The 22,326-nt window shown below is 38.5% G+C and overlaps 1 protein-coding gene across 5 annotated transcripts in view; it reads right to left on the reverse strand.

Annotated features, from left to right (window-relative positions):
* PLCH1 (phospholipase C eta 1) overlaps positions 1–22,326 on the reverse strand; it is a 196,950-nt gene that overhangs the window by 49,730 nt on the left and 124,894 nt on the right. For all 5 annotated transcript variants that reach the window (XM_070753486.1, XM_070753489.1, XM_070753488.1 and 2 more), the window contains exons 6-9: positions 15,740–15,910; positions 7,944–8,037; positions 2,237–2,440; positions 1,084–1,204 (exon numbers count right to left, since the gene is read on the reverse strand). In XM_070753486.1, the coding sequence (XP_070609587.1) occupies positions 1,084–1,204; positions 2,237–2,440; positions 7,944–8,037; positions 15,740–15,910 (590 nt within the window). The remainder of the gene's footprint in view (positions 1–1,083; positions 1,205–2,236; positions 2,441–7,943; positions 8,038–15,739; positions 15,911–22,326) is intronic.

A 22,326-nucleotide genomic window follows, 5' to 3' on the forward strand; every position in this document is an offset into this window, starting at 1 on the left:
TTATATATTGTTTTTATCATTGTTGCGAGCTGCCCCGAGTCTGCGGAGAGGGGCGGCATACAAATCTTAATAATAATAATAATAATAATAATAATAATAATAATAATAATAATAATAATAATAATGTTACCAACTTAACACCTTCAGTGATTCACATAACAACTGCTACACAAAAGATAATAAAATGGGACAAAACTCACTTAACTATCTCGCTTAGCAATAGAAATTTGGGGCTCAATTGTGATATAGGTCGAGGACTGTCTACATTATGAAACTGACACTGAACATAGGACTGTGAAAAGAATGCCTTAGATATCAGAGTGGTTTCAGCAGGTAATTGCTAACGTTTTAACTTGAAATCTAAACAGGATCATTCATGCTGGCTAGTATCTGGAAGAGAGACCATCAAGGAATAAGATAGCAATAGACATGATTAGGAAACTAAAAAACATCTTGGAAGAAGGCATGGCAAGCCACTATAAAGTTATCAAGAAAATTGCATGGTTTTGTTCATGCAGTCATGAACATAACGACGGTTGCCTGGTTGTGTTCATGGAGACAAAGTGAACTTGGTTGTGCTTTACTTCCATCTTGCGGGGGTGGGGTGGGGGGACTATAACAAAAACTGGTTGAGAGATACTGAAGGAAACCACAAGTACCCCAGTAATCTACACAGGCTGCCCTCATCTCTAGACTTCTGGGAACTGCAATTAAAGTATCAAGATAACCTCTGTTTGAAAAATATTACCCTACTATCTTCAAGACATTTATCCTTGTAAAATAAATCTCTTTTAATACAAAGACATTTCCTACAAAAATATAAAAATAAGGGTTGCTTTGCTAACTTTACAATACAGTAATTTGGATACTTGTTATTAAAATAAAAAAAAATGTGATTGAGAAATAAATTTTGCTGTCATTTCCAAGAAAAATATCTGTCTTCAATTAAACACATTTTTAATCATATTATTTACAAATACAATAATGAGAAGAGATTTGCACAACTCTTTCAATTGATTACAATATTGCATAAAATGCACAAACCTGAAGGTATTGTTTATATACTGAATGTACAGTACTTACTCATTCTTAGTGAATGCATTTTTGTTGATTACATCTATTACATCTTTAAAGGGTATTTTGGAAGTGAGGGTATAGCCATGATGCACAACTGGTTCACCATCTGGGCCATCCCAGCAATCAACTATGAAGACAAGAACATTATATGTTAAATGAATATTTTGCTGATATTTTTCCCTTCCAGGGAAATGGGCTGAGAAGAGATCAATGCCCAAAGCATATATTTGGCATTTGAAAATACTATTCAACAAGTGGACATTCTCTTATTACATGCCTCAAGTCTCATCTTTCATAATCTATAAAGCTTATGCTGGCAAATGATTAAAGCTGACAAGCTATTATTATCCCACAATCACAGCAACAGTTTTGCGGCAAAGAAAAGTACATCAGAAGTACAAGTGAGACTAATAGCCAACCTTTTATTTAGAGCTGTATGTATCAAAGTATTAATTTTTCTGCTGTGTTTTCAAATATTTATTTATGCAGAAGCATCAATTACTAACGTTTGCTCATATTATCCATTAAATATTTTGTTTGCTTTGAGAGCAGGCATAGAACAGAATAAGTGGACCTCTATACACCAAATGGAATTTCCATCTGGAGGCAGTGTTCCCTCTAATTTTTCGGGGGGGTGGGCGGAAAAGTATAGTGTCTGAGTGGCAGTGCCTTCAGGACTGGGGGGCACAGAAATAATAAATAAATAAATAAATAAACAAACAAACAAATAAAAAACCCACCCTGTTTTGCCTCAGAGAATTTCAAAATAAAATACTGTACTGTGTGTCTATAACAGTGAGCTCATAATAGGGCAACTCTATCAATATCAAAATGCCACTTAAATAGTTGAGCTAGTTTCAAACTAGATTTTGATTTTCTTTCTCTCTTCCTTACTCCCATTCTTTTTCTTTCTCTTTTCCTTCCTCTCTTTTTTTCTATCTGTTTCTCTCTCTTCCTCTCTCTCTCCTTCCCTCTCACTCTTTCCCTCTCGGCTTCTGGGCAGGTTTGGAAAACTCTGAGTTGATGATGATTTTTAAGTGAGCCATTGGTCACTGCTCAGCTTAGAGGGAACTATGTCTGGAGGGATCTAATGTTATATATTCAGTGTAATAGTGGAAACTCGACAGCAATAGAGCACCAAGTGAAATAAAGAATACACCTTCAAGACATCGGCAGCCATCTTGTAAGACTCGTGCATACATCTCTACTTTAGACTGAGACAGAAGCTGGTCTCCAGTTAGATACGTGTTGTGGGAAGAAGCAATAAAATAGTTGCAAAGAGGTTGCTCCATATCCTGATGTACCTCACTGTGCAGTGGATTGAACACATCACAGGCCGGACTGCACATAAAATTGGTAAAGCCTGAAAAGTTAGAGAAAATAGCAAAATATAGAAACGTTGTATATTAAAGACACAAATTTAAGCCGTTCATGAAGGAGTAACAACATAAAATAGAAACTATTCAAGAATCATCACTCAAATACTTTCTTTTCAAATGTCATTCTAGCATTCCCTAAATGGTTACTGTTGGGATCACTTGCTTTAATGCTTCATACATTTTGGTGCATAATCATAAGTCACTAATCACTTCCATTCCATCAGTAAGTAAGGCAAAAATTTTAGATACATATCCTGTTGAATCTGTGTAGGAATGAGACAGCATAGTCGGTAAACTATTGAACGATTTATTGGAACAAGTTATAGGCAACTGGAACTAGTAATATGACAACAACATGGCCGTGCCTGGCAGCTATTTATATCCTTGTTGCCAGGCTGAGCCAACCAATCCTGTTTCAGTATTTTCCCGCCCAAGGAACAGGGGCAGGTATCCTTATTAAACTGTCCTCTAGACACAACATATCCCATACTGAAACGCGTCTTGTCTGTGGTTTATTAAGACCTGAATCTTACAAGGCAAAAGCAATAGCTATTTTAGATTTGGAATTTATTTGACAGCATTTCAGAGATTTAGAGAACACAGCAGAATTGTAGCAAGTGTCATACATTATAATTATTTCATCTGAGGTAGACTGTATATAGGTTGCTCCATTCTAAAAGCAGGCAGATGGAAATGCTTTGGATCCAAAGTGGCCTACTTTCTGTAGCGCTTGTCATTCAAGATCAGAAATATAATACGGTTGAGTTAAGCAGCCATCGAGGTAATGGGTGACAGGGTAGTACAACACAACTGCGCCATCACTAATGTGGTAACATCTCCTTTAATCAGATCAGGGGTGAAACACTACCAGTTCGGGCTGGTTTGTGTGTACCGGTGATTCAGAAAACTGGTTGCGGCAGCAGCACGAGATTCCGCCCGCCCACTCAGAGTCGCCATTTTCTTTTTTTAACACCCTGTGCATGTGCAAAGCCTTCTGCACATGCGCAGGAGGTGAAAAATATGTGTGCCATGGTGGCGTGCACACCAAACCAGTAGGGAAAGTAGACAGATTTCACCACTGATCAGATCCATTTTTTCCAGAACCCACAAGATCTCCATACATATTTCCTTTCAACATAGGTGGCAGATATGGAAAGGGAAACCATTTCAGATCCGAATATTGCTCACTTCTTTTCCATTCCCATTTATTTCCTATTCATTTCATCATTGAGGGACAGCCCTCCTTGCACAGAGTCACATGATAAAATTTCCCCATCAAGGATTAATGAAACTCTTTGAAGAAATAATTTGTAATTAAATATTTCAAACCAATAGACATACATTTCTAACTCCCCCCAGATATCAGAGTTGCCCCCACCCTCCTTGCCTTTCGTAAAGTTCTTAAGACCCATCTCTGTCGTCAGGCATGGGGGAACTGACACATCTCCCCCGGGACTATACAGTTTATACATGGAATGTTTGTGTGTGTGTTTGCTTTTAATAATGGTGTTTTTAGTGTTTTTTAAATTATTAGATTTGTTTTTTACATTGTTCTTTTTATTGTTGTGAGCCGCTCCGAGTCTACGGAGAGGGGCGGCATACAAATCTAATAAATAATAATAATAATAATAATTTATTTCCTAAAATTTCCCGGTCCCTTAACATTAAAATATAAGCTGGCTCATCATGGATATAGTAATGTCACACAGATGGTATACAAAACTAATTTAAAACGACTGTAAGAACAAAAGACTGGGCAGGTTTTTTAAAAGCTTTTCCATTTCAAACCAAAATTATACAGAAATCATACAAATCAAATAGAATCTTAGCTGTTGGTCTTTTTTAAATGAAAAATAAGAATACAAGAAGAGACTCAAGCAGAGCAACAAAAGAAAAAAATCAGTAAGGCTTTGCACGCCCCCAAATGCTTAAGCGGCCGGTTAGGTCCCACAGAGTTGGCCTTCTCTGGGTCCAGTCGACTAAACAATGTCAGCTGGCGGGACCCAGGGGAAGAGCCTTCTTGGTGGTGGCTCCGACCCTCTGGAACCAGCTCTCCCCAGAGATTAGGATTGCCCCCACCCTCCTTGCCTTTCGTAAACTCCTTAAAACCCACCTCTGCCGTCAGGCATGGGGGAACTGAGACATCTCCCCCTTGCCCATGTAGTTTTTGTGTATGATATGATTGTGTGTATGTTTTTATATATTGGGGTTTTTTTTAGACATTTTAATCTAAAATTGTTATTTTTAGATTTTAAATATTATATTTGTTACCATGTATTGTTTTTTATCATTGTTGTGACTCACCCCGAATAAATAACAATAATAATAATATTAACCTTCTTTTCAGATTGTTTTCTCCAGCCTACCAGAAAGAATGTTTGTGATGAAAAGAAAAAAGAAAGTCTCACAAAGACCCTGAAGAACTTTGTTCTGTCAATTTTGATGTGCAGTTTCAGGCAAGATGGCCCAAACTGTCTATTTCCAGCCATCCAGCCATATATTTTATTCATTCTTTCTTTCTTTCATTCCACAAAAACAGGTTATCATCCTTACTATGGTAACTTACTCAACTGCCCTAAAAATTTCCATATTTTAACAAAAGGTTTACTGTTTTTTAATGCTCCTTAAAACAATGTTGAGTTTAACAATGTTAAACTTCTGATCTTTATTCCAAGAACAAGATGAAACACTAGTGAGATCTTTAAAAGTACTGAGTCTATATTTTAACCAAGAAGTCAAGCCACGCTCTTTCACCTATAATAATCCCAATATTTGAATTAGGAAGTTAAATGCACAGGCAGTACCTTTTAGCCAAGTAATTTCCCAGCCAGATGATTAGGTGCACTCATGAAAATTTTGTTTGTGTTTGGCCAAAATTGGATGAACAAAAAATTAAATAATTATAAACATGTTCAACAGGAATAGCTTTCAGGGTCAACTGCATAGAGCAGGAGAAATGGGATGGAATGGGCATCTTGATGTAAACCTGTGACCTACTTTCTTATGTCAGATGCAATGATGCAAGTTGGAAAGGACAGGATTGCATTGTGTCATCATTTTTTTGACTTGCTACAGGCACGGCTGGTCAGTCTGAGACATTTTGATGTTTTTGGCATTCCTTTAAACCCAATACAAAGTACACAGTATTCTAACTTGGGTGTTGTTGTTTTTTAAAATTATAGCATAACGTGTGGGATGTGGGATTCTACCAGTTTGGACTGGTTTGGGAGAACTGGAAGCACCTTATATGATGCCTCCGACCCAAAAGGAATGCTACAACTCCATACATGAGGGAAAATAAGTTAGCAAAAACTTCAGAAGAAAAGGATTTAGGGGTAGTGATTTCTGACAGTCTCAAAATGGGTGAGCAGTGCAGTCAGGTGGTAGGGAAAGCAAGTAGGATGCTTGGCTGCATAGCCAGAGGTATAACAAGCAGGAAGAGGGAGATTATGATCCCGCTATATAGAATGCTGGTGAGACCACATTTGGAATACTGTGTTCAGTTCTGGAGACCTCACCTAAAAAAAGATATTGACAAAATTGAACGGGTCCAAAGACGGGCTACAAGAATGGTGGAAGGTCTTAAGCATAAAACGTATCAGGAAAGACTTAATGAACTCAATCTGTATAGTCTGGAGGACAGAAGGAAAAGGGGGGCATGATCGAAACATTTAAATATGTTAAAGGGTTAAATAAGGTCCAGGAGGGAAGTGTTTTTAATAGGAACGTGAACACAAGAACAATGGGACACAATCTGAAGTTAGTTGGGGGAAAGATCAAAAGCAACATGAGAAAATATTATTTTACTGAAAGAGTAGTAGATCCTTGCAACAAACTTCCAGCAGACGTGGTTGATAAATCCACAGTAACTGAATTTAAACATGCCTGGGATAAACATATATCCATCCTAAGATAAAATACAGGAAATAGTATAAGGGCAGACTAGATGGACCAGGAGGTCTTTTTCTGCCGTCAGACTTCTATGTTTCTATGTTTCTAACAACAACAACAACAACAACAACAATTTATTAGATTTGTATGCCGCCCCTCTCCGTAGACTCGGAGCGGCTCACAACAAAATAATAACAGTGTAACAAATCTAATATTTAAAAACATCTAAAACTCAACATTAAAACCATACAACACAATCATACCATGCGTAAACTATATAAGCCTTGGGGATCTCAGTTCCCCCATGCCTGGTGACATAGGTGGGTCTTTAGCAACTTACAAAAGGCAAGGAGGGTGGGGGCGGTTCTAATCTCTGTGGGGGAGTTGATTCCAGAGGGCCAGGGCCGCCACAGAGAAGGCTATTCTCTGGGGCCCGCCAGATGACATTGTTTAGTCGAGGGGACCCAGAGAAGGCCAACTCTGTGGGACCTTATTGGTCGCTGGGATTTGTGCAGCAGAAGACTGTTCCGAAGGTATTCTGGTCCGATGCCATGTAGGGCCATGTATTTTGGATCATTGCTAAATCCATATGACAGTCTATCAATTTAAATCCTGGGGGAAGTGAACTTGAGATAGCATATTTTCAAGACACGGGTAATCACATGTTTTACTCTAAACAGACGCTCTGATATGAATTTCTATCCTCAAATTATTCAAAGTTTTTTCAAATCATTGGTGCTATTTCTAGATTCATCAGGCCAATATTTCCTATATAATTTCTAAGCGTAACTAAATAATGTGAGTACCACACATGACTATTATTTGCTGTTTATTTAAAGAAGGCAAAATTATAAACTATAGCATTCTTCAGACTGCTTTGTAACTTTCAGTGCAAAATAACCTTTATATCATTTGTATACTATAATTCCAGTTTAACAGCTAGGAAGTAGAGGTTGACAGAAAGTGACTTTTGCAAGGCTATAGATATTGAGCCCAAGACAACTTTAATTTTAACTGATACTATGTAAATTAAAGCCTATTTTCTACATCTGGCAGACACTGGCATTGTTCATTTTTTTATTTTAAGTCTTGAAATAGAGAAAATTAATTATAACCCTTTTTGTTCTGTTTAAATGCTACTTCAACCAGCAGTCACTGACATTGTTTTCTCTCCTTGTTTCTAATTAAATCTAAAGTACCATTCTAAAGAATAAGACTAGAAATGAATTTCAATGGAGAAATAAACTCTGTCTCATAACAGTATCACATTCTGCATTATTCATAGTTTCATTTATGTTTTCCATCATTAATTAAAATGCTGAGACTGACCTCTCACTTATATACTGACATATTCATCTAATTTTTTTCAAGGCAGGGTTCTTCATATGTTTTCGAAGTACAATATCTGCAATTACCAGCTAGAATGGACAAGGGTGATCATCATGATGGGAGCTGAAATTCAATGAATCCAGAGAATGTCGGTATTGCAGAAGGCTGTATTAAACCTCAATGAAGAAAGTGCTGCTGAAAGCTTTGCTCCATAACACCAATGAAAAAAATAGCATCCAAAGGAACTGAAATGCTAAAATATATTACCTTCTATTCCCAGAACATTCTGGTTCTTGTTTTCTTCGGAAACCTCGAATTTTCTTATGATGTCTAAACAATACTCTGTTGTCACATTAGTCATCTGCACCAAAGACAAAATTGATATATCTTTTTGTTTGTTTTCCGAGAAAAAGTGACGTATATGTCAAAGTTTAAAATCCCATGGTCATATTTGGTGTGCAGTCAACTGAAAAAACTGACAGGGTTTTTTTCAATGACCTTTTACAGTACGAGTTGAAAATTATATATGTTATTTTTATTATTTTTAAGCATCACTATGCTTTAAATACTCAGATAAACAATGGACATAACTAAAATCCTGCATCTCTCTGATCCAAATTGCATTTTGCCCCCACAGGATTTATGGTACAATAAAGCCTACAAGCAAAAAAAAGCAAAAAAAAGCACAGAACTATAGTTCTGCAGCGAGTCTGCGGAGAGGGGCGGCATACAAATCTAATAAATAATAATAATAATGTTTCCACATGTATAAATAACAGTAAAGGAAAGAACTATATATAGCTGTGTCATCCAGCATAGACATAAACGAAAGTCCATTTCGCTTTGCCCCTCCAGCCTGCTTCTACTTGCCTTGCGCATTATGCCCTCCTCAAGAACCTGCAAGCTGGACTGGGAATAAGGAAATGACTTCCACATCTCTCGCTCCTTTTCTGCGAGCAATTCCAGGCACCCCAGAATGAGTCCGACGCATCCCATCTATTCACAAATGCTTCCACAGATGTCTGTCCACCCACCGTAGGCAGCCGGACACACGTGGTCCCAATCCCTGCTAGGTCCCACAGTCTTGGGTCACCTGGCTCCTTCCAAAGCGCACAATGTGGCAATGGCTGAGTCCCTCTAGAAAAGCCATCAGCAACCCCCCACCCTTTCCTGGTCCAGGCCGGCCTAAAAATACCTGCTACCTCTGTTACAGTACACTGGGTACCATTTTCTTCGGCACCCTATAACCCTGAGGACAAGTGAAATATAAAACATACGAAAATACAAAAGTTTCTCTGGGGACCACCAAAGTTTTCTCATGGACCATCAGTGGTCCACAGACCACAGGTCTAGACCATAAGCAACATTAGAAACATTTCTCCAGATACAATTGTCCTAGTTTAGTGACACTGTGCTTATCACTTTCTGACTCAGTTCATGAGATAATATCAATTATACTTTCCAGTGCATTGCAAATTACACACTCATAACACCAGGAGAAGATAATAACTACATCTCAGCGTGATGTTCTCTGAATTTGGTTGTTTGCTTGCAGACATTTTGTTATTAGACTGGATTCAATCTTCCGTGGTAGAAGGGAGTGGGATTTGTTGTCTATTTATATTTGTTATCTTACCCTATCAGTGTTAGAAAGAAAATTCTGGTCACACAAATCACCTAAAGCTCTCCAATAGATCAAATAAATCAAAAGACCCAGTAGCCCATGAAGAAAAATAGAAATCATCTAAAGACTGTAACAGCCCCTATATAGAACAGACAGAAGACCAGTACATCACATCCATGAACATCACTAGCAAGTAGCAGTCAAAGACATCATGAAAATTGCTTAATTTCACAACACAAGGATAGAACTAATCATAGTTTCAGCTGGGAAACTGTGAGCACCCTAAATCAATCTCAATCCAGACACAGGAAGCATGGCACTCAAACAAATCAGTCATCAACCGACACACAGAGATAAACAACATCTACATACCATTCTAGAGAAATAAAACACTAATAAGGAAACAAAAGACCAGAGCACCTCCTCACCAGCAATCAACAACCAGATAAGCAGAGATTAACACTAGATAAACGATGAAGAAGTAAACAATAGCCTAATTAAGAAACTGTTAAGAAGAAAACAGCATCCCACCAACAATGAGAGGGAAAACTAATGTATATAAACAGAGAGCAAACTTCATTCTTTTCTAACTGGATATATTACCTAGTCTGGTAGAAAAATATCTGCAAACAACCAAGCTCAGAGAGCATCAATGATTCCTCCCACGTAGAGTGTAATCGTTATTAAATAACACCGGCATAGGCATTAAAGCTAAACTGAATTCTCTTAGATGAACAGCAAAGTGTGAGATCTCCAAGAATAAAATAAAATTCTTTATCAAAAGTATTATTCATGCCCCAAAGGCAAAACACTCAGAATTTGTGGAATGCTTGTATCTATAAATGTAGAGAGAAGTTATGACATTATGTGACTAAACTGGGAAACTTTGCAAAGAATATTATTTAGGCCCATATCATTTCTCACCCAAGAAACTTCACCAGTTCTGCAGAATGGATCAATTCTTCCACTGTCCCCTGCCAGAACCAATGAAGCTTCTTGGATGAGAAGCAAAATGTTTTCTTCTTCTTCCTCAAGGAAAAAACAGGCAAAAGCACCTTTGAGACAATCTCAGTATTATCTATTAATTTGTTCAATTTATAAGCCACCTTATAGCAATGGCTCCTTTGACAGCATACAAAATAAAACAAGTCAAAATTAAAATTCATTGCTGCAATGAAATGCATTCAGAGCAAATGATGGAAGGGACCTTGGAGGTCTTTTGGTCAGGCAGAAAACCCAATACCATTTCAGACAAATGGTTGACCAATCAGTGTTCAAGCATAATTATGAATGAGGAGGTTTCATTATGCACATTTCAAAAGGTTAGTTCCAGCACAAGGACATAAAATGGCAAGGCTATCAGAGACTAGAGACTGTCTGAACAAGAAATAAGCACCAAACAATAGTTCTCATTTAAAAGGTCAGTTTTAACCTAAACTGAATTACAGTGTTCCCTCAATTTTCGCGGGTTCAAACTTCGTGAAAAGTCTATACCACGGTTTTTCAAAAAAATTAATTAAAAAATACTTTGCGGTTTTTTCCCCCTATACCATGTTTTTTCCCGCCCAATGACGTCATATGTCATCACCAAACTTTCGTCCACCTTTAATAATTTTTTTAAAATAAACTTTAATAAAGTAACATGGTGAACAATAATCTAAATGGTTGCTAAGGGAATGGGAAATTGCAATTTAGGGGTTTAAAGTGTTAAGGGATGGCTTGTGATACTGTTCATAGTCAAAAATAGTGTATTTACTTCCACATCTTTACTTCGCAGAAATTCAACTTTCGCGGGCAGTCTCAGAACGTATCCCCCACGAAAATCGAGGGAACACTGTATTCCTTTTCCCATATATATCACAAGTGTTCCTTAGATTTTTGCAGAAGGGTTGGGAAACAATGAAATTGAATTGAATAAATAACTATAAACATGAATTGCCCTGTGCATTTGCAAAATCAAAATCTGTTGATTTTCAACATTAACCAACATTTAATCAACATTAAAATATGACTCAAATGTATAGTTGTCTAGTAATTCTCAGAAGACCCAAAGAGTTAAACCTATGTTTAACATTGAACCATAAACATTTTAACATTTACACTGGTATTACTGCAGTAAAATGTTGAAGGCGAAACCACAACCACATTCAACCACTTTTTGCTTAACAAACTGGGAGTAAATTTAGCAATTGAGAAAAGAAAGTGCTTTTCTTCCTCTGATTCCTGATTTTAAACTTTGTGTTAATGAATTCTATAATCATTCAGTATAATTTCCATTATTAATAAATTCAATAAAATGTACAGAATAGGAAACTCGGTTTCAATTTTAAAAATAATTTTTGACTAAAAGTGAAGACATTTTTTGGCATCACTGAAAATAATAGAAATTGTCATCTTCCTTAATTAAAATAGATTATTTCACCTTGAATAAAAAGCTTCTGTTGAACTGCAATGTTGTTCTTATCAAACACTTATACTAAACTCAAGTGACTGAATAATTCTTATTATTTCTCCATTCCTTGTGAAATTAGTCTGAAAAATGTTCTTGAGCTAGAAATTCTACTACAGTGTTCCCTTGCTTTTCGCGGGGGATGCGTTCCGAGACCGCCCACGAAAGTTGAATTTCCACGAAGTAGAGATGCGGAAGTAAATACACTGTTTTTTGCTATGAACAGTATCACAAGCCTTCCCTTAACACTTTAAACCCCTAAATTGCAATTTTCCATTCCCTTAGCAACCATTCAGATTATTACTCACCATGTTTATTTATTAAAGCTTATTTAAAAAAAATTATTAAAGGCAGATGAAAGTTTGGTGATGACATATGACGTCATCGGGTGGGAAAAACCTTGGTATAGGGAAAAAACCCGCAAAGTATTTTTTAATTAATATTTTTGAAAAACCGTGGTATAGACTTTTCGCGAAGTTCAAATCCGCGAAAATCAAGGGAACACTGTATATCAAAATATATTTCTTTGTTCTTTGAAAGAAGATTTCTAGTTCATGTTAATTTATTTCCCAAAGCAATCAGAAAAGCCAAAGATAATCTCTCAAGGCACTGGATGTAACAACTTTTCCTTCCTTCCTCTCTACCAATTCATGAACTAGGAGGCACATTTATCCTTTCAAATTTGCTGAAATCCTAGAAGTAATGAAAGACTCCAGAATACAATGTCTTTTGGAGTCTATTTTTCAGCATAAAACAAAGCATTTATTTTCAACCTCAGCCTAATACCAACAGTGGAATTCACTTTCAGTGTTCATCCAGCACATCTAAGTTATGATGTGAGATATGAGCACAGACTAAGTTCATCTTGTGACACAAACACAGTATGTTAACTTAAGGCTTGTGCTTATATGGGTATATGGTGTTCTAAATCAGGGGTGTCAAATTCGATTTCATTGAGGGCTGCATGAGGGTTGTGTTTGACCTTGGGGGGCCAGGATGACCATGGGCAGGGTGGGCGTGGGCAGGTCAATGTCACTCATATTGGGGGCACCTGTGGTGACCCGTGCGTTCTGCCATTTTCTGCTGCGATGGCCTCCTGCCCTCTGCCAGCGAAAGTGGAACACTAGCAGAGGATTACAGGGGGCCATTACAGCAGAAAACAGAGCTTGGGAGCCTGTTTTCGCTGGCAGAGGCACTTTCTAGAGCACCCCATGGGCTGGATCTGGCCGTGGGCTTTGAGTTTGACACCCCTGTTCTAAATAAATATATGAACAGCAAAGGCAGATGCAAAAAAAGTATATTGCACTATAGCAGTGATGGCAAACCATTTTTTCTTCGGGTGCCGAATGAGCATGGATGTGCTGTATCGCACAGGCGTGAGTGCCCACACCCATAATTCAATGCCTGGGGAGGGCAAAAACAGCTTCCCTCGGCCCCAGGAGGCCCTCTGGAGGCCAGAAATGGCCTGTTTCCCAACTTCTGGTGGGGCCCAGTAGGCTCATGTTTCACCCTCCCCAGACTCCAAAGGGTTCCCTGGAACCAGGGGAGGATTAAAACGCCCTCCCACATCTCCCCGGAGGCTGTCTGAAAGCTGAAAATGCCCTCCCAGAGCCTCCGTTCGAGCCAAAAATCAGCTGGCCAGCACACATATGCATGTTGGAGCCAAGCTATGGCAACGGCTCGCATGCCAGCAGATATGACTCTGTGTGCCACCTGTGGCACCTGTGCCATAGGTTCGCCATCACTGCACTATATACAGGCAATTGCTTGTGGTTCTAAACCACCAAAGTGTGATTGATAATAGCAGGTAGTCTACAACATGGGTAAAAAAACAAGATTAAGTACATCATCTGAACCTGAACGTCATCTACCCTTACTTTATAAAGTAGCCCTCATGGGACTAACTTGTGCTGGCCAATATGTACCATTGACATTCTGTTACTGAAGCGCTTAGGTTCACTGCTCTTCCGTGTGTCTCATATATATTTTTATTACTCATTTCAACTTCAAAGCTCAACTTGTCTCCTGAAAGGAAATAATCATGCTGAGCACGTTTGCAATCTTTTGAATGGACAGCAGGTGTTTTTCAAAGTCATTGATCCAAAGTGAAGTAATGGACACCATATAACTGTCTTCCATGAATATATGTGATAAGTCCTATGAATAGTGACACAGATATAGAAGCTGGGCATATTATAGCTGACAAATGCATTGGTATTGAATAACAGATGACCAGCCAAAGTTGGCACACCAATGAAACAAAATACCAATTATTTATAATAGGTGTCAATATTGGCTTTGGCCTTCAGCTATACCCAAAGCCTATAATCTTTCTTTCTGGATGCTTCAAAACTGATATTCTAGCTTTTGTCCTTTCAAACCATGAACATGACACTAATAATAAAAAAGAAGAAAAGCATGTAGTCTCCTTTAAATCCACATTGTGAATCTAGTACAAATTACCTTCTCACATGTTATAGAGATTCCAGCTGCTAACATAAGGGGCAAATGATTTGACTGTCATTTACTTGGTACATGTATAAAGTCTCTTTAAAGCAAAGGAGATGGCAATACTACTTACACAACAATAGATATCATTGAAATGGCAGCCAAGCCTGATCAATCTAGCAAACCCAATATAAGTCATAAATACACAACAAAACAGCAATAAAAACTTTTTAAATACTCCGATAAATTAAAAAGAGCTTCCCCAGTGCCAAAAAACATCGATCTAAGTGTTTCTTTCTGGCACAGTATTCATATAGTCTGTCCAAGAACTGTCACTCTAGTAATATCCAGCCTAACTGAGGATGATAGAGGAGACAAGCAATGTCTTCAAGTTAAACCTTTGGACAGGTGAATCTAGTGTAATGAATATATGGCATCAGGAGCTCTAAAGCAGAAGTTGCTTTGTAAATCTTATTCTGATTTTCATGATTCCTAGACAGTTTGAGGAGGTATTATAAACAGTGAGTTGCATCAATAGCTCAGTAGGAGCAGAAACTCCCTGTTCTTCTTTTGCTATAAAATATTAGTAAGCAATGCATTATCTTTTTCTGAGAACACCTCATTGTGTGAAGCCATCAAATTTTATTTTTCTCTTTAGAGACAGACAAACAGAAAAGATATGTCAACATATATCATATTTTTCAGAGTATAAGATGCATCTTTTTGCCCCTAAAAGAGGGTGGAAATGTTGGGGTGTCTTATACATCTAAAACCGCCATATTTGGCCTATTGAAGCTCTGCCCCCACATCCCAATTTTGTGAAAAATTAACTCCTTTTTTTGCAAAAATGGGGTGGCAGAAGGTTTGGGGGCCTGCAGAGTGCTTGTTGAGGAAGGCAAAAACATCCTTGTTTTTGCAAAAAACTAGCCGTTTTTTGTAAAAACAGGGGCATTTTTGCCATCCCCCAGGCCCCAAAAGTTTTCTTCAGGCCTCTCAAACCTTCTGCCGCCCCATTTTTGCAGAATAATGGAGAGCGCAAAGAATTTGGGGAGCCTGCAGAGTGCTCCTGAGGGCCAGGGAGGACAAAAACGTTTTTCCTTACTTACTTCTTTGAAATTTTGGTGCATCTTATACACCAGTGTATCTTACAGTTCGAAAAATAGGGTACAGTACATCTGATGGAAGAAAATGACTTCCGGTAGCTAAAAGGTCTCTTGAATAAGAAACAATTGAATTATTTAATCTCCCAGCTTCAAACAAAATTCTTGTATTCTGGAAATGTGTATATATGAGTCGTGACACTTTCGAGTTACATATCTATCTACAGAAAATATAGAAAATAAAATAGTGCTCAAAATAAAATAAATGAAACCTATGCAGCTTCGATTCATAAAAGGCTTTCTGGTCTCACTGTTCACAAGTATAGACATCAATATTTTCAAGGATCCAAGCATTAGATAATTGTTTTTGATAAACGTTTTCAAGATAAGGGCAACAGAATGCAAAAAAGCAAATTTGTAGAGTTTTTGTTTTGCATCTTACCTTCTGTTCTATCTTCAAAAACTGAGTAAAATCTTCTACAGTGAGGTGGTCTTTCTTATCACTATAGCTCAAAAGCAGCAAGTATAGGTCACGTCGTAATGACATCATCTTATAAAATACAGAAAACTCTTCAAAGTTTAAAGTTCCCTGATTCTCATCTGTGTCAGCCTCCTAAGGAAAAAGCATAACCAATTATGTGTGGAGTTAGATACATATGAGTATTGAAAGTATGAAAAAGTATGAGAAAAATACATCTGTGAAATCCCAAACAGCCCAATTTAGATTTACTACTAACATTTCCCCAACCTGGGACTAAAATCCCCAGAATAGCAGTTTGGGCCCATTCCACCTAGGAATTTTGGAAATTGCATTCCAAACACTGTTTCAGGCACCAGACTAAGTTGATTTTAACTGCGATTTGAGCTTCTTTTCAAAGCATAAAGCAGTCAAAAGACTACATTTTTGTATCTATCATATCAACAGTTTCATGACTTCATAATTGTCAGGTGCGGTGTTTTACAGGTTATACCCTCGTTATTGTTATACCAATTATTCCTTAATTGTCTGCCTACTTGTAATGATCAATGTTACAAACAATAACATTGGTTTATAGAAAGATGTCCAGTTCAATTTGCTCCATGTAAGCATCACTCTTCATAATCTTTGCCATTCCTAGTTTATATTCGGCCTTGACAATCAGCTACTGCATGTACATACAATTCAATAAGGATGTTTTAAAGCAGTCGTGGCAAACCCGTAGCATGTGGAGCCATATCTAAGCAAGCTATTGCCCTGATTTTTGGCCTTCTTTTTGGCCATTTTCGCTCTCCCCAGTCTTCAGGAAAGCCTCCTGAACCCTGGTGGCAGCGAAAAACGGCTCATCCCCTGCCTCCTTTTTTGCTGTCAGAGGTCTTCAGGAATTTCTTTGGCTTTGGACAGTCGCAGCCAGGCCTCACACACCTTGGCCTATTTCTTCTGCAGCCTGCAAAGCTTTCCTGAAGGCCTCTGCAGCTGATAACAGAGCCCTGGCTGCAGAAGACTTGGGCCGAGGTATGTGAGGCCTAACTGCAACTATCAGAAGGTAAGTAGCAGGGCAGCTCCACTTCCGTTTTGTTTCTGAGCTTCCGATTGGCCCATTGGGCCATTTTTTTATGTCACTGGGCTTCAGGAGGCTTTCCTGAACCCTGGGGAGAGCCAAAAACAGCCAAAAGGATCTACCGGAAGTTTCTTTTCTTTTTTTAAAAAAATATTTTTATTAATTATCATAAAAGGACAAACAAGACAGACAGACATTTAACATGTACAGGGGCTACAGTTGCTCCGCTCATAATAGAAGTCTTTCTAATACAGAAAAGAAAAACACTAGAATTTGCAAAGTCAATACAGTAATTTAAGTAAGAATTTTTTTTTCATATACAGTAGTTAAACCTTTCTTAATGTTGGTAAAAAAAAAATCCAATTTATATACATTTTTCTTTGTATTCAATTCATTTAGCATTTTTTTTATTTAACCATACATAAATCTTTCCCCAAATATTATAAAAGTCAGATTCTTCTTGATTTTTTAACCGTCTCATCATCCGTAAACTCCTCAAAACCCACCTTTGCCGTCAGGCATGGGGAAACTAAACATCTTCCCCTGGGCACGTTGAATTTATATATGGTATGCTTGTGTGTGTGTGTATGTTAGTATAGGGGTTTTTCTTAAATTTATAATATTTTAATTAATTGGATTAATGTATTGGATTGTCTTTTCACTTGTTGTGAGCCGCCCCGAGTTTTCGGAGAGGGGCGGCATACAAATCCAAATAATAAATAAATAAATAAATAAATATCCATTTCAGCACATTCTATAATTTTCCTTATTCATCCTCCGTAGGGATGTCTTCTCCTTTCCATTTTTGTGCATAAACTATCCTCGCCGCTGTCAAAATGTGGGTTATTAGGTTATTAGGAAGTTTCAATGAAGCCTGCGTGGGGGCACCGCGAGAGGTTGTGCACATGCATGGGATGGGCATTGCATTGTGGGCGTGGACATCCACATGCACGCACACACACACATATACTCTTTTGGCACATGAGTCAAAAAAGATTTGCCATCACTGTTCTAAAGTTTCAGCCAAATTACATTAAATGTTTGCAAGAAAACAGCTATTCTCACCAGACCTAAGCAGTAATGGTATGCCAGCACTAAGTGAGCAGCCAAAAGACTTAAAAATCATTACTTTATTTTCTCCAAATCTCTATGATTCACAGCCACTCACTTTGCTTTGCCTGCAGCAATTACAAAACTAAATTTAAAAAACACACAGGGCATTCCCAAAGATAGTATATAGATTATTTGTGGTTGTGTGCATCATTTGGCCTTAATGAAGTTTATATGAGTTGTCAATTCCTTATGCATTTTAACTGACACAATGAACGAATGTGTTATCAGATCCAATTTGGACCAAAGGCTTAGTCTTTTGAGCTGTTGGACTTGTGCTGGAGCCCATTCTCAAGGAATTTTTTTCTAGCTTGGACGTTGTAACATTATCCTGGAATGTGTGTATTTGCGTTCATTCGTGAGTGTGCTATTGTGCAACCCAATGCTTGTTATCATTCATACTGGATGTTAAAGTGATTCTTAACTATTAAAATTATTCTATAACTATGGGCATCGGCACAACCTAAGCATAGCTCATAAAATTATCTGCTGCAATGCTCTTCCTGTCAATGACTACTTCAGCTTCAACCACAACAACACATGAGCACACAACAGATACAAACTCAAAGTGAACTGCCCCAAACCTGATTGTAGAAAATAAAACTTTAGCAACAGAGTGGTTAATGCCTGGAATTTACTACCTGACTCTGTGGTTTTGTCACCAAATCCTCAAAACTTTACCCTGGACTGTGTACTGTTGATCTCACTCGATTCCTAAGAGGTCAGTAAGGGGCGTGCATAAGTGCACCAATAATCCTACTATCCCTGTCCTAATGTTCCCTCTTATCAGTACCCATTATATATATATAAACAATGTTATACTGTATCTACGTATATTACAAATACGTACTTGACAAACAAACAAACAAATAAATAAATAAATAAATATGACATTTGTATGAGGCCTGCATTTGTCATCATGTTGGTATCTTACAGTTTGCTATAGCGGCCACTATATAAATCTACTAGTTGCAATTGCAGTTTCTAGGTTTCCTGTCCTGATCTCTTACAAGACACTTTCAGAATCTAAACAGTAAATCATCTAATTTTAAAAAAGGAGAATGCAAGAGGTAGCTGGGAACGACACACTACGTTTGCCAATGTTTTTCTATTTGTCAAGATTTCACTATGGCCATTTTATTGTAGTGTAAATACAATCTGACCCATACAAACTGATTAGAGTATAGTAATACCTCATCTTACGAACCTAATTGGTTCCGGAAGGAGGTTCGTAAGGCGAAAAGTTCGTAACACGAAACGTTTCCCATAGGAAACAATGTAAAAGCGATTAATGTGTGCAGGGGGGAAAAGAAATTGCAAAATGGCGCTCCGCCGGGCGCTGCCGTCCGGCTGTCACCTTTTAAAACAGCCAGGGGGGCTTCTCGGCTTTCTCCCGAACCCAAACTTTTCAGGTTCGGGTTTGGGAGGCCGCCAAGAAGCGCTGCTGCCCGGCTGTCACCTTCTGAAACAGCCGGGGGGCTTCTCGGCATTTTCCCGAACACCGAACCCGGAAGTTCAGCAAAAGTTCAGGTTCGGGTTCCGGAGGCCGCCGAGAAGCGCCCGGCTGTTTCAGAAGGTTATCACGGGGGGTTCGTTTCATGAGGTACCACTGTATAATATAATCCTGTAATTGTGTACAAAATGTTTATATAAATAAATTCATTTCTAATGTATAGTATTTCTAATGTAATTTATTTATAACATTATCTCCTGATCTTGGAGGCAGATATTTATGATTTTCAACAATATTGAAACTGCGTGTCAGGAACAAGTTCAGCTACTAACTCCCTTTTTACTGGGATGAGGATTTGCTTCAGATGTACACTTATCATGATTTTGGTTTTGTAAATATACTATATGCTTAAGAGGATATGCTTCAGCTTTTACACAATATTTACAATGGTCTTTTAAAATAATTATCTCTGTGTTGCTAAATCCACATGGATTTTTTAAAAAAAGTCTACTTACACTGCCAAATATAAATCAACTAGTTGTAAGCTTTAAAGAAGGTATACAAGAAAATCTCTGTAGAATCCTTTCAGTAATAGTATTTTTAAGTCTACCTAGTAAAGTGTTTTCACATTAAATTAGAGCTATTTGTAATCAGATTATACATAATCTAGATTACATGTAGTTCTGGCTCATGCTACATTTGCTGACTCAGTATGGATTCAAATAAAGCCAGTAAGTTTAAAGTAGATGAACATCATTTGTGATACAGAAACTATTGTGAGTCAGTGAGTGATATCTATGATGTGTATGTGGGCTACTACTGGATCAATTGTATAATAGAACCAATCACACTACAATAGTACATTTATGGAACAGAAAAGGCTAATTGGAACTGCTCTCAAGAATCTGTAAAAACAAAAAATCTTTCAAGAAATTCACCACGTGTCAACTGTTACTCTGTATTTATTTTGAAAATAGAGTTACAGTGGTACCTCAAGATACGAACCCCTCGTCTTACTAACAACTCGTGATACGAACCCGGGGTTCAGAAAAATTTTGCCTCTTCTTACGAACTTTTTTCGAGTTACGAACTGGCGTTCGGAGACTGCTGGGAAGCCGTGCGGCTGTTTTAAAAGGTGACAGCCGGGCGGCGGGGCTTCCCAGAAGCTTCCCGAACGCCGGTTCGTAACTCGAACAAAGTTCGTAAGAAGAGGCAAAATTTTGCTGAACCCCGGGTTCGGTTTGGGAGGTTGCTGGGAAGCCCCCCAGGCCGGCTGCGACCTTTTAAAACACCCGCGCCGCTTCGCAGCTGTCTCCTGAAGCCGAACGCTAAAGCCGAACTTCCGTGTTCGGCTTCGGGAGACAGCTGCGAAGCGGCGCGGGTGTTTTAAAAGGTCGCAGCCGGCCTGGGGAGCTTCCCAGCACCCCCCAAACCCCGAACCCGGGTTCGGGGGGGTGCTGGCAAGCCCCCCAGGCCGGCTGCGACCTTTTAAAACACCCGCGCCACTTCGCAGCTGTCTCCTGAAGCCGAACGCTAAAGCCGAACTTCCGCGTTCGGCTTCGGGAGACAGCTGCGAAGCGGCGCGGGTGTTTTAAAAGGTCGCAGCCGGCCTGGGGGGTTTGCCAGCACCCCCCGAACCCCGAACCCGGGTTCGGAGGGGTGCTGGGAAGCCCCCCAGGCCGGCTGTCACCTTTTAAAACAGCCGCGCGGCTTCCCAGCAGTCGCCGAAAGCCGTTTTTTTGCGGGGGGGTTTTTGGTTGCACGGATTAATTGACTTTACATTGTTTCCTATGGGAAACAATGTTTCGTCTTACGAACCTTTCATCTTACGAACCTCCTCCTTGCACCAATTAAGTTCGTATCATGAGGTATTACTGTATATGTTAGCTATAGTGCAGGACATGGATTAAATTCAATTTTTTTCCTCTATCATCTCTCTGGGGATGGCTTGGTAGTCATGTGACTGGGTGGGTGGGCATGGCCAAGCCGACATCTCTTCTTTGCCCTAATGACCTACAAAAAGGAGATATACTGATAATTAAAAGTAATAGATAGAGTGCTGGCGAGACCACATTTGGAATACTGTGTTCAGTTCTGGAGACCTCACCTACAAAAAGATATTGACAAAATTGAACGGGTCCAAAGACGGGTTACAAGAATGATGGAAGGTCTTAAGCATAAAATGTATCAGGAAAGACTTAATGAACTCAATCTGTATAGTCTGCGGGAAAGAAGGAAAAGAGGGGACATGATCAAAACATTTAAATATGTTAAATGGTTAAATAAGGTCCAGGAGGGAAGTGTTTTTAATAGGAAATTGAACACAAAAACAAGGGGACACAATCTGAAGTTAGTTGGGGGAAAGATCAAAAGCAACATGAGAAAATATTATTTTACTGAAAGAGTAGAAGATCCTTGGAACAAACATCCAGCAGACGTGGTAGATAAATCCACAGTAACTGAATTTAAACATGCCTGGGATAAACATATATCCATCCTAAGATAAAATACAGAAAATAGTATAAAGGCAGACTAGATGGACCATGAGGTCTTTTTCTGCCGTCAGACTGCTATGTTTCTATTATACACAAAACAATAAAAGAGATACACAAATACTTACATAAGAGGAATATGTAAGTATCTGTGTACCTCTTTTATTGTTTTGCGTATATTAATTGGTATATCCTCTTTTTGAATTTCACCCCTCATCTATCTTATTTGCTTTCCCCAACCTGGTGATTTCCTGTTTGTTATTAAACTACAGGTCCTTGTAACCTCGGGGTTTAACAGGAGTATCTGTGTCTCTAATAAAGTAGACAAGAGCTGTATACTTTATTAAGAAATGAATGGTGACTGGGCAAGCGTGATTAGTTCCCCTTCTCCTCCTTCATCTAAGTCATTAATGAATATGTTGAAAAGGAATGGGTT

The sequence above is a fragment of the Erythrolamprus reginae genome, chromosome 5 (genome assembly GCF_031021105.1).
Source record: "Erythrolamprus reginae isolate rEryReg1 chromosome 5, rEryReg1.hap1, whole genome shotgun sequence".
NCBI lineage: Eukaryota > Metazoa > Chordata > Lepidosauria > Squamata > Dipsadidae > Erythrolamprus > Erythrolamprus reginae.